This window comes from Sarcophilus harrisii, chromosome 5 (genome assembly GCF_902635505.1).
Source record: "Sarcophilus harrisii chromosome 5, mSarHar1.11, whole genome shotgun sequence".
Classification (NCBI taxonomy): Eukaryota; Metazoa; Chordata; class Mammalia; order Dasyuromorphia; family Dasyuridae; genus Sarcophilus; species Sarcophilus harrisii.
The window spans coordinates 13,464,363-13,479,404 of record NC_045430.1 but is presented as its reverse complement, the minus strand read 5'-3'; the positions used below and the strand labels follow the sequence as shown (position 1 = coordinate 13,479,404).

At 45.9% G+C, this 15,042-nt stretch overlaps 1 protein-coding gene across 2 annotated transcripts in view; it reads left to right on the top strand.

Moving 5' to 3' along the window:
- The window catches only part of TRIOBP (TRIO and F-actin binding protein), a 71,805-nt gene extending 57,750 nt beyond the window's left edge, over positions 1–14,055 (top strand). For both annotated transcript variants that reach the window (XM_031940959.1, XM_031940958.1), the window contains 7 exons: positions 7,144–7,291; positions 8,527–8,629; positions 9,891–10,050; positions 10,392–10,505; positions 11,692–11,778; positions 12,638–12,801; positions 13,421–14,055. In XM_031940959.1, the coding sequence (XP_031796819.1) occupies positions 7,144–7,291; positions 8,527–8,629; positions 9,891–10,050; positions 10,392–10,505; positions 11,692–11,778; positions 12,638–12,799 (774 nt within the window). In that variant the 3' untranslated portion in view covers positions 12,800–12,801; positions 13,421–14,055. The remainder of the gene's footprint in view (positions 1–7,143; positions 7,292–8,526; positions 8,630–9,890; positions 10,051–10,391; positions 10,506–11,691; positions 11,779–12,637; positions 12,802–13,420) is intronic.
- Positions 14,056–15,042: the final 987 nt, after the last annotated feature.

Below are 15,042 nucleotides of genomic sequence, written 5' to 3'. Positions count from 1 at the left end.
CCTCTTCTCCTCCCCATCAAGCTCTTTGAGTCTTGGGGATCCTTCCAGATCCCACTCCTGGACTTCATCCCAGTTCCACCCTCATTCCCTTTCCCCAGACCATAATCACGAGGCTTCCTTCCTAATGGTCTCCCTGAATCCAGTCTCCTTGTTCTAACTCCTCCTCACCTAGCCACCCGGTTGATGTTGTTTTTAAATTATGCAAATGAATTTCCCTTCCATGCAGCTTCCTTTTTTTTCTTTCCTGAGGCAATTGGGGTTAAGTGACTTACCCAGGGTCACACAGCCAGGAAGTGTTAAGTGTCTGAGGTCAGATTTGATCTCGAGTCCTCCTGACTTCAGGGCTGGTGCTCTATTCATCGCACCACCTAGCTGCCCCTTCGATATTGTCTTAATCTTCCAACCTCCAGTAATCTTCCAACCTCCAGTAATCAGAGCTCTCCTGCCTAAAGTTACTTTGTATTTCCTTAATGTGCTGTATCTCCCCATTTTGTACGTGTTTGACTTTTCCCGTAGAATGGAAGCCTCTTCTGGGCAAGATCTGTTTGTTTCTGCATCTGTATCCTCAGGGCTAGCACAGAGCCTACCGTGGAGCAGACCTTTATAATAAATGTGTGTTGAGTTGAGTTGAATTGAATTGGATTGGAATAAATGGGGAGGAAAGACTGGAGTCAGGGAGGCCAGTCTAGAGGCCACGGCCACAGGCTAGATGTAGAGTAACAAGATGCTGCACTAGGGTGGTACTAGCAAGATGGCGAGAAAGCACAATTGGGTGAAAGACGGGTTTGGAACAGAGAGAGGAAGGAGTTGGGGCTTGGAGGCTGCGTGATGGGAAGGGAGGACTGTCAGCAGGAAGAAGGACATCGGAAATGGGAGCAGGAGTGGTGGGAAGTTCAAAAATCTGCCTTCTGCCCTGTCCTGGAGCCCACAGCTCTCCATGGGGAGCATCTCTCCATGTGAGACTGCTGCGTGGGGTAGGTGGCCAGCTGGATTCTGGGGGGTACCAGCCTCAGAGTGGTGCCCTTGGAAGGGACTTCAGTCGCCGGCTCATGCGATGCACACTGCACGAAGATCCCTTCTCCAATGTGCTGGACAAGAGCTTATCTGACTGCCGATGGAAGACCTCCAGGATGGGGACGGAGACCCCACTGCTCTGGGCAGCCAGGTCCACTTTGGGAGAAGTCGGGTAGTTTTTTCATTCATAGAATCTAAGTCTGTTCCCTTGTAGGATTCACCTTGAAGGATCTACCCAGGATCCTTCTCTTCCAGGCCCCCTCTGGGGCCTAGTATAACGACGCATTTTCCTCTTTCATGTGACAGCCTTTCACATACTTGATGACTGCTCTTTACTTTTCTCCCCTCAATTCCATGTCTTCTCTTCTCCTTTCTCTCCAGATTTTCTTTATTGAACAAACATGAGTATCCTTACACAAAGAACAAAAGAGGAGGATTATATACGAAACTTTGACTCTATTACCTAGACATCATTTCTCTCCTCCGGCTTCCATTTGCCCGGTTGCTCCAGCTGTTCTTGTAAGACCTAGTTTCCCATCTGGTACCTTTCTCTGACTATGCCCTTGTCAATGGGCATCCCGAAATATGGCACCCAGGTGTGATCTGGCCAGGGTAAAGGGCCCTAGAGTGTCTGGCAGGTCCATCAGCCACTTTGTTTCTTGTAGAATGCAACTGAGTGCCCCTCCTGTGACTCCGACAGGTCTCGGGACCTGTTTTTCTACTTGGTAACAGATTACAATTGGGGTCAGTGGAAAAGGCTTCCACACTGACAAAATTATGGACTCCTTGCATATTAATACAAGATGGCCTTGGTTTTGTTCATAGTCATCTCACTGACCAAAGAGATCATGACCCTTAGCATAGTGTCTGGCATATATAGTGGGTGCTTAATAAATGCTTATTACCTATTTCCTTCCTCACTGTTGACTCATTGAGGCCTCTGAGACTGATGAGTCTTTTCATTCACTAATTTCTTTTTTTTTTTCTTTTTTTTTCCTTCTTTTCTTTTTCCCTGAGGCAACTGGGGTTAAGTGACTTGCCCTGACTTCAAGGCTAGTACTCTATCTACTGCGCCACCTAGCTGCCCCACACTAATTTCTAACTATGTTCCAATCCATCAATTAATAAGCATTTATTAAGTGCACATCTCCCCTTTCCACTCCTTACATAGTTCATTTTTCTTAATCCAAATGTAGGATTTTTCATTTAAGCATTTGACATCTCATCTTATCTTTCACTTCTTGGCCTCAGTTTCTGCATCTGTAAAATGGAGATAATAATAGCATCCCCCATACAGGGTTGATGCAATGAGATGATCCACATGATTTGCTTTGCAAGCCTTATTATTGTAATTTGATAAATTTTTTAAATGTTTCCATTGTCCAGTTTTATTTATCCCTTTCATCTTTATCTCTTCTAAATCTTCAATAATTATCATATTATCAAGTATTCCTCCCTGTGCCTTCATCCGAGTCCCCAAATTGTCTTTGTTTTAGTTTTGTATCCCTGATGTTTGGTATACAGTAAGCACTTAATTAATGTCCATTTAATCTTCAGTAAAAATATTAAACACCATTCAGTGGGACACAAGATTAAAGACCTCTCTCTGGTCTGGTGAGATCTATGGATCCCTTCCTAGAAAGTTGTTTTTTAAACACCAAAAATAAAATCCATGAAATTTAAAAAGCAATTTCTGTTGAAATTAATTTCAATGAGCCCATCGTTCCCAGACCCATCAAACCTCAATATCATCCAACCGCCATCCTTCCATCTTGTCCACGAGAGAGAGATTTTTGCTGCCAACTTTACTAAAAAATCAAGGAAACTGTGCAGATTGTGGCTGTGTATATCCGCAAAGATGGAAATTACGTCCATCCAGCGTCATTCATTCTTAACCATCCCGTTCTGACTTATAGTATTCCTTGTATCCCAAGCCATTGGTCTCATTAATATTAGTAAATCTTAATTGGTGATTAATAATATACTAATTAGTAATATGCTAATATTAATAATACAAGAAATAAGGCCTAGACCACTACCAATGTATGTTGACACAAGTCTGAAGCTCACAACCTTAGCTGTCTAGGGCACACAATCGGGGAGTGAATCCCGATTCCCCCACTCATGAGACCAGCTCCCCTGACTACACCGTACTGCTTCTTACCCTTGATCCCATCTAATAGTATTAATCCTCCCCATAGTATTTTTCCAGAAAGATCTTCAGCACGAATCTTTTCAGCATCCCCCATCTTCCCCGTACCTCAAGGCGTTCGCTCTCCATTCCTGCCGCCTTTCTCTGCTTCTCGGAGATCCCGATAGCCGCTTGGCAATCACATCCGCCTCTGCTTTCTGTGCCCTGGGATGTAATTCAAATGGGACCGGGTGACTCACCCTAGTGGAGGATGGCCAGGTGTCTTCTTACCGGCTCCTGCTTATCTTGGGTTAAATTCCCTCATTAACCCCTTTTCATTCGGTCCTTTCTGGTCGGAGGATCGTTCGCCTTGGTGAGGGAGATTAGGAATGGAGGGCGTCATTTTCTCTCTGTTTTCCGCCATTTACCTCCAGTCATGGTCTTGACCTTTCGATTGGGTCTTGAGGCTTTGGGGAGGTTATTTTTTGGCATCTGGGGAAGCTATGGGTCAGCCTGGGCTCCGGGCTCCATCCTGATAAAACTCTGGTACTTTTTCATATTCATTCTTGGTTCCGTGTCCTAACTACCATTGTTTGCTTATAATTATTTTAAAAATTGCTTTATATCAACTTCATTTCCCCTACTTCTACTCCCCTTCTCTACCCAGTGACCCATCTCCAGAATAATTTTTTTAAACAGAAAAACAAAATTCACTAAGACCCACAAATACATCATTGTATTAGTCTGAGTACATGAGCCCTCTACCATCCCAAAGAAGGAGGAAGGCTGTTGTTGTTAAGTTGTTTTAGTCATGGCCAACTTCTTGTGACTCTATTTGGAGTTTTCTTGGCAGAGATATTGGAGCAGTTTACCATTTACTGCTTACAGATAAGGAAACTGAGGCAAGCAGGTTTACGTGACTTACTTAGGATCCCACAGCTGATAATGTCTGTGGCTGGATTTGAAAATGGGTCTTCCTGATTCTCATGTTCTGCTCACTGTTGTTTTCCCAATTCTTTTCCAGATTCAAGTTTCAATTTGTATTCTTTCTACTTACATTATTATAATATATATTATATATTATTACATGTACATAATGTATACTTTAAATTATTATTATATATTATATATTATTTTCCTGGTTCAACCTATATCAGTTCATAGAAATTTTCACATGCCTTTCTTAAGTCTTATTTCTTGTGGTACAGTAACATTCATGGTATTCATATTTCATAATTAGCTGAGCCATAATTGACATGGAGCAGCTATTTGTTGCTAATTTTCCTCTATCACAAAAAGTGCTGCTCTGAATATTTTGATGTAAATGGGACTTTGGTTTCTGTCTTTGCCCTTTTGGGGGTATAGGTCTAGAAATGGGCTCTCTCTGGGTCAAAGCATATGATTATTAGTCACTTTCTTAATGTAACTTAATTGCTTTCCAAGATGGTAAGACCCCCTTCACAATTCTGTTAATGTGCCTGTTTTGCCAAAATCCCTCCAGTATTTGTCATTTCATTTTGCTGTCAGAATCGCCCAGTTGAGTTGAACCCTCGGAGTTCTTTTTGTTTTTTGCTGAGGCAATTGGGGTTAAGTGATTTGCCCTGGGTCATACAGCTAAGAAATGTTAAAGTGTCTAAGGTCAGATTTGAACTTGGGTCCTCCTGACTTCAGGGCTGGTGTTCTATCCACTGCGCCCCCCTAGCAGCCCCGGAGTTCTTTCAACACATACTTTTCTTAAAACCTGCAATTTGGGGCATTCTTCCATATGGTTGTTGATAGCTTCTTTGAAAAGTGTTGGTTCATGTCCTTTGACGCCTTATTTATTAAAGAATTAATCTTCTTATGTCCTTAAAACATTTTTATGTACCTTGAATAAGTTTTACTGAAATATTTGATGCAGATTTTTCCAAGTTAACCATTTCTTGTCTCATCCTATCTGCAATGATTTTACGCTTAGGGGGAAAAAAAATAACCTTTGTTTTCATGTAATCAAAATGTAGGTCTCTCTCATGGATGTCCCATAAGCATCTCTAATTCTTTTTTGAAATGAAGAAAGACTATTCTTTATTTATTTTATGAATTTCACTTAAAAAAAAATTTTTTTGAGTTCCAAATTCTTTCCCTCCTCCACCCACTAAGAAGACAAACAATATGTTATCAATTATGCATGTGAAATCGTGCAAAACACATTTCCATATTAGCCAAATTGCTTTTTAAACAAAAAAGAGAGTTCAATAGTTCTCTCTCTGGATTTCGATAACCTTTTCTAAATTGGATCATCCTTTTCATCATTACTTGATTTTTCCTAACAACTCTCTTGATCTGTTTGTAGATGACTCACTTCATTTCCAAATATGGGGTAATTGCATCTATTCATGTCTCAGACTCTACTGATGGGCCCTCAAAGCTTTTCAGTTCAATGTTTGCCTCATTCTAGTTCTCTTAGTAATGTCTCTTTCATAGCAGCGGGAGGTGTTACTCTTCAAACTGGAAGAAAAGCTAAATCTTTCAGTTGATCATTGTTACAATATAATCACTAATTCAAGATGTCCAGTATGGAGCTCGTTTCCCTGTAACGCTCCATTCTGCTTTTCCTCCATACTTTGAGAGAAGCAATTTTCTAATCACTCAAGAATCATCCTATGAAAGATATTTCCTCTTCCCTACTTCCTCCATCCCATCCATTCCCAGAACTTCTGCCTTCATAGCATCTGTAGTATTAGTCCCTTCTCCACCATCATCAGAGCACTTTACTTTAGAGTAGGGGTCCTCAAACTTTTTAAATAGGGGCCAGTTCACTGTCCCTCAGACTGTCGGAGGGCCAGACTATATAGTAAAAACAAAAACTTTGTTTTGTGGGCCTTTAAATAAAGAAACTTCATAGCCCTGGGTGAGGGGGATAATGGTCCTCAGCTGCTGTATCTGGCCCATGGGCCATAGTTTGAGGGCCCCTGCCTTAGACCATGTTGACCTTTTCCTTCCTTTATCTCTTACTTACATTATTGCAATAGATTTCTTTTTTCTTTTTATTTATTCATTTGTTTTTTATTATAGCTTTTTATTTACAAGACATATGCATGGGTGATTTTTCAACATTGACCCTTGCAAAACCTTCTGTTCCAACTTTTCCCCTCCTTCCCCCACCCTTTCCCTTAGATGGCAGGTAGTCCCATGCATGTTAAATATGTTAAAATATATGTCAAATCCAATATATGTATATATACATCTTGCTGCACAAGAAAAATCAGATCTAGAAAGAAAAAAAAAACCTGAAAAGGAAAACAGAATGCAAGCAAACGTCAACAGAAAGAGTGAAAATGCTATGTTGTCGTCCACATTCAGTTCGTTCCCATAGTCTTCTCTAGGTGTAGATAGCTCTCTTCATCCCTGAACAATTGGAACTGGTTTGAATCATCTCATTGTTGAAGAGAGCCACGTCCGTCAGAATTGATCCTCATATAGTATTGTTGTTTATTGCAATAGATTTCTAATTGAGCTCTCAGTTTCCATTTTTGCCCTCTTTCTAATCCTTCCTCCAGTTGTACCTTCAGCGCAATATTCCATATTGTATTTTACACAAGACTGTTTCACATACTTCTGAGGGGATATGACAGATATATATACATTTTTTATTTATTTATATTTATTTTATAAATATATTTATAAAATATGGACTATGCAGAAAGATGTAAAAATCACTATTTCACATTGTTTTTAATAAGAATTTTTTTATCTATTTCTAAATTGTAAATAGTTAGGAACTACTTATAAAATAAACCAATTTTATAAGTTGTAAGCCATGTATAAGTAATAAACTAGTTAAATACATTCAGCACTTGTAGGCATGTACTACAGAACAAATGCAGGCCCTCTTCTCTACCTCTCAGAATTCCCTCTGCCTGCTCCCAGAAAATCCAAAGGGTCATTTCCCAGAACTCAGATAAGGAGAGTTCTCTCCTCCCTGCCCCTCAGTGACCTCTCTGCTCCGGCCTCTGCAGGAAGCGTGTGAGCGGAGCCTAGCGGAGATGGAGTCGTCCCACCAGCAGGTGATGGAGGAGTTACAGCGACATCACCAACGGGAACTGGAGCGGCTACAGCAGGAGAAGGAGTGGCTTTTGGCAGAGGAGACGGCAGCCACAGCCTCTGGTGAGCTCCCCTCCTCAGCCTTTCCTGCCCTTCCAGCCCTTAGATGGGAAACCTAGAAAAAGTTTGGGGACTGAAAGGAATCCCTATTTCACTGACTGTCGAGATGAGGAAGGGATCTCAGGGAGATCATGTGGGCTAATATTCTAATATTTGACAAATGGGGAAACTGAGGCAGAGGAGGTAAATGATTTGTGTAAATCAAGGCAGTGAAAAGCAGAGCCAAAGGTACTCTTGACCTTGATCATTAAACATGACATCATAAAGACCAACTACCTCATTTTCCAGAGAGGAAAACTGAGGCTTAGAGAGATCATACATTTATATAGGAAAGAACTTGCATCTAGTCCACGGCCCTTGTATCACAGGAAACTGAGGATCAAAGAATGATCAAAGTATGTCAGTTACATACAAGATCGTAAAAGCCAACATCCATTCCTATTAACACTTGAGAGTATAGGAATAAATGGACTTTTCCTTAAAATAATCAGTAGCATCTATTTAAAACCATCAGTAAGCATCATATGTAATGGGGACAAACTGCAACCATTCCCAATAAGATCAGGAGTGAAACAAGGTTGCCCACTATCACTGTTACTATTTAATATTGTATTAGAAATGCTAGCTTCAGCAATAAGAGTTGAGAAAGAGATTAAAGGAATAAGAATAGGCAATGAGGAAACCAAATTATCACTCTTTGCTGATGATATGGTGGTATACTTAGAGAATCCCAGAGATTCTACTAAAAAGTTATTAGAAACAATCCACACCTTTAACAAAGTTGCAGGATACAAAATAAACCTACATGCAGGATCGTATGATCGTAGATTTAAAGTTACAAAGGATCACAAAGTCCTTATTTTTCCATTTGAAGAAACTAAAGCCCAAGAAATTTGTGGCAAAAAGCCTTCCTCTGAATGGCTTGACACGTTATTTAAAATATAAATCTTTTTAAAAAATTATTTATTTAGGGGGCAGCTTAGGAGACACAGTGGACAGAGCACCAGCCTTCAAGGCAGGAGGACCTGAGTTTAAATCTGGTCTCAGACACTTAATGCGTCCTTGCTGTGTGACCCTGGGCAAGTCACTTAACCCTCAGCAAAAAAAAAAAAATATTCAGTATTTTATTTTTCCCCAATTACACGTAATTTAGCGTTTTGAGCATCCATTCTCAAAGGAAGGCTGGCTTGGTGTCTAACGGCTGCCTCTTGCCATCTTTATTCTTTCTTCTCCAACAGCCATAGAAGCCATGAAGAAAGCCTTTAAGGAAGAGCTAAACAAGGAGCTGGGAAAGACAAGGAGTCTTCAGCAAGGTCCAGAGAGTCTCCGCAAGCAGCACCAGTAAGTGAAGGAGGACGTGGAGTCCATTAGACAATGCGACTGGCTTCCGCCGGGCAGCCCTTTCTGAGGGGGCTAAGCAGGGGAGCGGGTGACTGTTTGACAGCCAGCTCTCTGAGGGGAAGCACTTCTGCGTCCAGTCTGTGTGACTCAGGCTTTCTCCCATCCTTTCCTTAAGTTTAGACAATTAACCAATAACTCTGACTCTGGCTGTGGGATCTGCTGATTTCTGAGGTGGAAGGACAAGCAGTGCTAGCCGTTCCCTTCCCCATATTCAGGGAATCGCCATCCCAGCCTTCCTCTCCCTTACCCTAGAGACCACCCAGCCTGAAAGTGGGCTTTAACCTCCCAGCCTTAATAGTCCCCAAACTCACCCCATTGCAGATTGCTGCAGTATCACACTTCACCAGTAGATGCCACTACTCAGCACGGATGCATAGCTGAATAAGGGGAGGGATCCTAGAAAGGGGATGTCAGAGCCGGGAGGGAGCTTAGAACAGGGAATGTCACGTCTGGAGGGGGCTTAGAACGGGGGATGTTAGAGCTAGGAGGGATCTAAGTACATGATCTAATCCAAGGGTCCTTAACTCTTTACAAGGCCCCCTCTAGCAGTTTGGTAAAACCCATCAACCTCTTCTTAATTAGATGAATGTTTTTGAAAGCGTAAAATAAGGAAATTTTTAAAAAATTTAAAGGGAACCAATTCTATTGAACTATAGTTAATAGAATCTTTTAAAGAAAAGGTTCATGGAACCCAATTAGGCTTTTAATCTAGGGTAACTCTTCTGTTTCAGATGAGCAGGTCCGGCAGTGATGATTTGCCCTTGAGTAGGGTTAGCTTGACTAGCTAAAATAACATCTGTGTTACCTTCACTTTCTTGACAACTGTCCCTAACTTATGACTCTGCGGAGGCCAGGGAGCCTTCTGTGAGGGCCTCAGGGAAGCTGGGCCAGAGGAAGGAAGTGCTTCTTAGTGGTCAGTGGCCTCTTGAAGGTCATGAACCCCTTCCCTTCCTTCTAGGCCTCTAAGATCTGATCACCCGGGAGAGGTCTTGGCCTGGAGGGTTGGGTGGCTGGCAGATGGGATGTGACTCATGCTCGCTCGCGCTCTCTCTCTCTCTCTCTCTCTCTCTCTCTCTCTCTCCATCTCTGTCACTCTCATTCTCTTCCTCCCTCTTTTTCTCCTCTCTCTCTCTCTGTCTCCTCTCTCTCTCTCCCCCTTTGTCTCTCTCTCTCCTCCCTTCACCTTCTCCCTTGCCTGTAGGTCCGACATGGATTCCTTGAAGCGAGAATTGCAGGTTCTCTCAGAACAATACTCCCAAAAGTGCTTGGAGATTGGGGACCTGACCCGTCAGGCTGAGGAACGGGAACGCATCCTACGGCATTGCCAGCAGGAAGGCAAAGGGCTCCTGCGGCAGAACCAGGTAGGCTCACAGGCTGGGGGATGGGGAGAAGGCGGAGAGAGGGGTTGAGCACATGGAGGGTGTCCCAGCATCTCCAGGTGTCCTCTTTGGGGAAAATCCCCCAGCTTAGCCCTAGGAGATCCTGCCTTACTTCTGGGATCAGGATGAAAGCTTGTCAGCAGACACCCTTGGCCCCTGCGAGCTCTGTGTCCCCGAAGTCTGTCACTTACCACCTGGGTGACCTTGAACAGGTCGCTTAAATTCCCCGTGCCTCAGTTTCCTGCACTGTTCAATAAAGGGTTTGGACTCCAGGACTCTAGGGGTCCCTTCCAGCTCTAACACTCTGATGCTGTGGTTGCCAGGAGCTTCACTCCCGCCTGTCAGAAGAGATCGGCCGACTGAGAAATTTCATCGCCTCCCAGGCCTCCAGTGACGGCCTAGGACGCAACAACGAAAGGAGTTCCTGTGAATTAGAGGTGAGACGTCCCTCCCCCCCACCCAGCAGCTTTGGTGAGTGGCAGGAGCCCTGGGTCCCAGGCTGGTTTTGGAGAAAAGGCAAGCATTATTAAACTCCTACTGTATACTGTATACCAGCATGATCTTAGACAAGTAATTTCCTCACTGTAGGCCTCAGAAAGTGAGGGTTGGACCGGATGACAGCCAAGGACTCTTCCATATTAAATCCAAAGATTCTAACAATCACAAACTTCTCAACTGGGGTGACCCTAAAATCTGTCACATGTGTTCACTCCCGAACAGTATCCTATCAGGTTTGCCTGAAATTGAGAAATCCAATTAACATGTGCTTATCATAATCATTAGTAGTAGTAGTAGTAGTAAAATCCTGCCTCAGTTTACCTTTGTAGCCACCTCTCCGCACCCCAGTTAACTTGGACTAGATGGCAGCTGAGGTCCCTTCCAGCTCTAGACTTGGGATATAATGAAGACTTTAAACGCATTAAGTACTATTAGCATCCCTATTTTTTATTTAATTGTTTTGTTTTGTTTCTGGTTATATGTATACAATAGCTATTTTAATAACATTTCTTTATGAATCATGTTGGGAGAAAAAAAAAAACAAAAGAGGAAAACCATGAGAGGAAAAAAAGGAACAAAAAAGTGAACTATCGCTCCTGTTTTTAACAGAAGTGACTTGCCCAGGGTCACACAGCCAGGAAGAGTTAAGTGTCTGAGATCAGATTAGAATTCAGGTCCTCCTGACTTCAGGGCTGGGGCTCTGTCCACTGTGCCCCCTCGCTGCCCCGAGAAATACATTTTATTCACACATTTTTTGACTTATATCCGTCATTGTGGAGGGGTGAGGGTCAGGGAATGAGCTTTCGCCTCCCCCCGGTCAGAATCCCCCTTGTAACCAGGAAGGAAATGGAACCATCGGACTTTCGTCTCCTCCTTCTCAGATTTTTTGTAAAGAAAAATCATTTTGCGAATAAGCTCAAAGTGGGATGAATGTGTTCTGGAATTCGGAGACCCTCGGCCAGACTCGGATAGGGAGGGGAGAGTCATTAGAGCCTTGAATGCCAAGCAGAGGCTAGACTGTGCGCTGGAGGGCACCAGCAAGGAAGCAGGGCCTGGCTCTCCGAGCCTGGGAGCCCTCATGGCTCCCCCCAGAGCCGAGGAGTCAGGGCTGTCCTCCCTCCTCAGGTGCTGCTCCGGGTAAAAGAGAACGAGCTGCAGTATCTCAAGAAGGAAGTGCAGTGTCTCCGGGATGAACTGCAGATGATCCAGAAGGTGGGACCGCTGGCGGGGGCCCAGGGCGGGCTCTGGGGCATGGGGGGCAGGCAGGGGCTACGGAACCGGCCTTGGTGGAGAGGCCGCTGAGCACTGTGGGAGGGCCGGGAACCCTTCACCCCACCCCCAGCCCTGACACCCCCTGTTCTAAGCCCCCTCCCAGCCCTGACATCCCCCGTTCTGAGCCCCCTCCCAGCCCTGACATCCCCTGTTCTGAGCCCCCTCCCAGCCCTGATATCCCCCGTTCTGAGCCCCCTCCCAGCCCTGATGATTCATACTCTCAGCATGTCCCCACCCTCACTGCCCGGAGCCCCTGCTGGGAGTCAGAGATAGAGAACGTAGATAAGATGCCCCGGTCCTGCTTTACTCCATCAGTGATCAGTGCCTGAGGGAGGGTCACCACACAGTCCACAGGGGAAGGTCAGGAATGACGAGGGGAATCGGGGGGGCTGCTGGAAGCGGTGGTTTGAGGCGCTCTTTCCAGAAGAGATGGGAACTTGGGCCTGGGAGAGGGAAGAGGAACAGAGGCCAGAAGCCTCTCCAGTCTAATCCAGCCAGAGAGAAGCTCAGAGCAGGAGGCTTTGCATGCCGGGAAGGCCTTGGATGCCGGAGAGGCTGGGAGCCTGTGGGAAGGCCTTGGATGCCAGCAGAAGAGTTAGGACTTGGCTAGCGAGATCGCTTGGGGCCACACTTGCATTTCCTGCATCGTGGCCGCCTCATCCCCCAGACCCGAGACTCTCCACGGCCTCAGACCCAGGCCCATCCGGGCCCCTGACCCCGAGCAGAGCCCCTGCCCCCCAGCTGCCCCCCTGCTCCCCGGGAAGCTGGGACGAACCTCAGGAGCCTCTGCCCTGTGCAGGACAAGCGCTTCACCTCAGGGAAGTACCAGGATGTCTACGTGGAGCTGAACCACATCAAGTCGCGGTCGGAGCGGGAGATCGAGCAGCTGAAGGAGCACTTGCGCCTGGCCATGGCCGCCCTGCGGGAAAAAGAGTCCATGCAGAACAATCTGGACAACTAGAGGTGAGCGGGGGCTCCTGGGGAGGGACCCCCTGCTCTCTGCGGCCCCCATCTTAGCAGGAGACCACTCGCAGGGCCCTCCAAGAGACAGAGCAGGGTGGAGAAGGGCCAGCACCTCAGGGAACTGGGAAGGACCCCCAGGGGTGGGATGGGGCTCGGTGCTTAGAGCTAAGGATTCTCAGGAAGAGCTGAGACATGGGGGAGGGACGGGGGCCCCCGGGAGGGGAGGGCGGCAATATTGACAATGACCATGACCTCCCTCTGACATGTTCATGAGCTTGTGAGCTGTGTAAGGGCAGGGGCTGTCTTTTGCTTCATCCCCACACTTAGCACAATGCCTGGCACACAGTAGGTGCTTAGTAAATGCTTATTGATGTGCTGTTTTGGGCCTCAGTTTCCCTTTCTGTAAAACATATTTGGATTGGATGATCCCCTAAGGGTTTTTGTCACTCTCCCAAAGCACCCCTTCAAGGCGGACCAGGCAGGGACTATTTAATAGATGAGGAAAGAATGGAGAACTAGGAAATGGGAGACCCAGGCTGAGCCCAGCTTTGCTGTGTGACTTAGGGGAGCCGCTTACCTTCTCTGTGGTCCCTTCTCTCTCCCGCCTCCTGTCCCGCAGGTTCCAGTTGCCCCACCCCCGTTGGATCGGGCCGCAGAAGGGAGACGTGGTCTCGCCACTCCCGAGGAGACCAGAAGCCAAGCTTTCTCACCACGCCTTCATGGGCCGCGCGTACACACACAGACACACACACAGACACGGAAACACACACACTCTGCAGATCTGAGCGCGCCCGTCACACTGGGTCTTAACTTGCACCTTCTTCGGGATTTTATATGTGAAAAGATTTTTATATAGATTTTTTCCTCCCCTCCCCCCAAAGAAAAAACACTTTATGTCCTTTTTTGTTTCGTTTTGTTTTTTAAGAGTGCCTAGGACCGAGTGGGCCCCTCCCACCCCGTGGCCCCCAGGCCGGCAGCCTCGGCTCGGTCCCGGGGTCAGGCGGCCCCCGCGGCTCAGTCTGGAAGAGGAGGAGTCAGCTTTTCCCTTCCCTTCCCTCCCCTTCCCCGCTCCCCACCTCCTTCACTGGCTGCCCCTGCCATCCGGGGCCTGTGCATGGACAGACAGACAGATGGACATTGGGAGGGAGGAGCTGGGACCCTGACGTCCTGAGCCGGACCGCGGAAGCCAAACAGTGAAGGCAGGGTGCCCTCCCTGCACAGCAAAACTTTTAACTTAATAAAACATCCTACTTAGCTCTGGGTCCTTGGTCCCTGGGAGAGGGAGGTGGACATTGTGAGGGAAGGGGGACTGGCCTTTCTGGCCCTCTACGTTCCAGTAGTACATAGGATCAGAGATTTGGAGCCAGAAAGGGCCTTCGAAGTCACTTAACCCATTTAACAGATGAGTAAACCGAGGCCCAGAAAGTGCCAAAGCTAGTATTGGCAGTGGGATCTTGGGAATGAATTTTTCAGCTGAGCAAATCAAGCCTCAGGGACATTGTGGTATTATTTGGCTTTTTTTAAAAATTGACTTTAAGTTTGCTTGATGAGTTTAGGGATTTGGATTTTGTTTTATTTTTACATCACAGCTTCAGATAGAGACCTCCCTTGTGAGCACAGCAGTTCGGCCAAAACTGACGAAGGCCAGGCAACGGCAGGTTCCAAACGGTTCCCGTGGTCCCCCATCTCTCTGGCACGTTCCCCTCTTAAGGCCCCAGAATGACCCAACACTTGTTTGGGTGCAAGGCAGCGGGAGGGTTGACAAGAAGAATATAACCCTCCAAACACTGCCCTCGGTGAGAACTATAACACTTCGAACCCTCTGGTCATCAGAAAAGTACTCGATCACTTTGGGGACGGATCTTGGGGAAGCTGTTAAAAAAAAGTCTGGGCTGTGGGGAACTGTAACACGTTGAACCCTCGGTTCATTACAAAGTACTTGGTTTTGGGGGGATGGATCTCAGGGAAGCCATTTTAAAAAAAAGGCTAGGCTGTGGGGAACTAACATATCGAACCCTCTGTTCATCAGAAAAGTACTTGATTTGGGGGGGATGGATCTCAGGGAAGCCGTTAAAAAAAGTCTGGGCTGTGGGGAACTGTAACACGTTGAACTCTCGCTTCATTACAAAAGTAGTAGATTGTTTTGGGGACGGATCTTGGGGAAGCCGTTACCTCAGTTGGGATCAAATATGGTTTGAACAAGGCCACAGGCTCCGAGATGAGGGACTGTCCAGCTCCAAG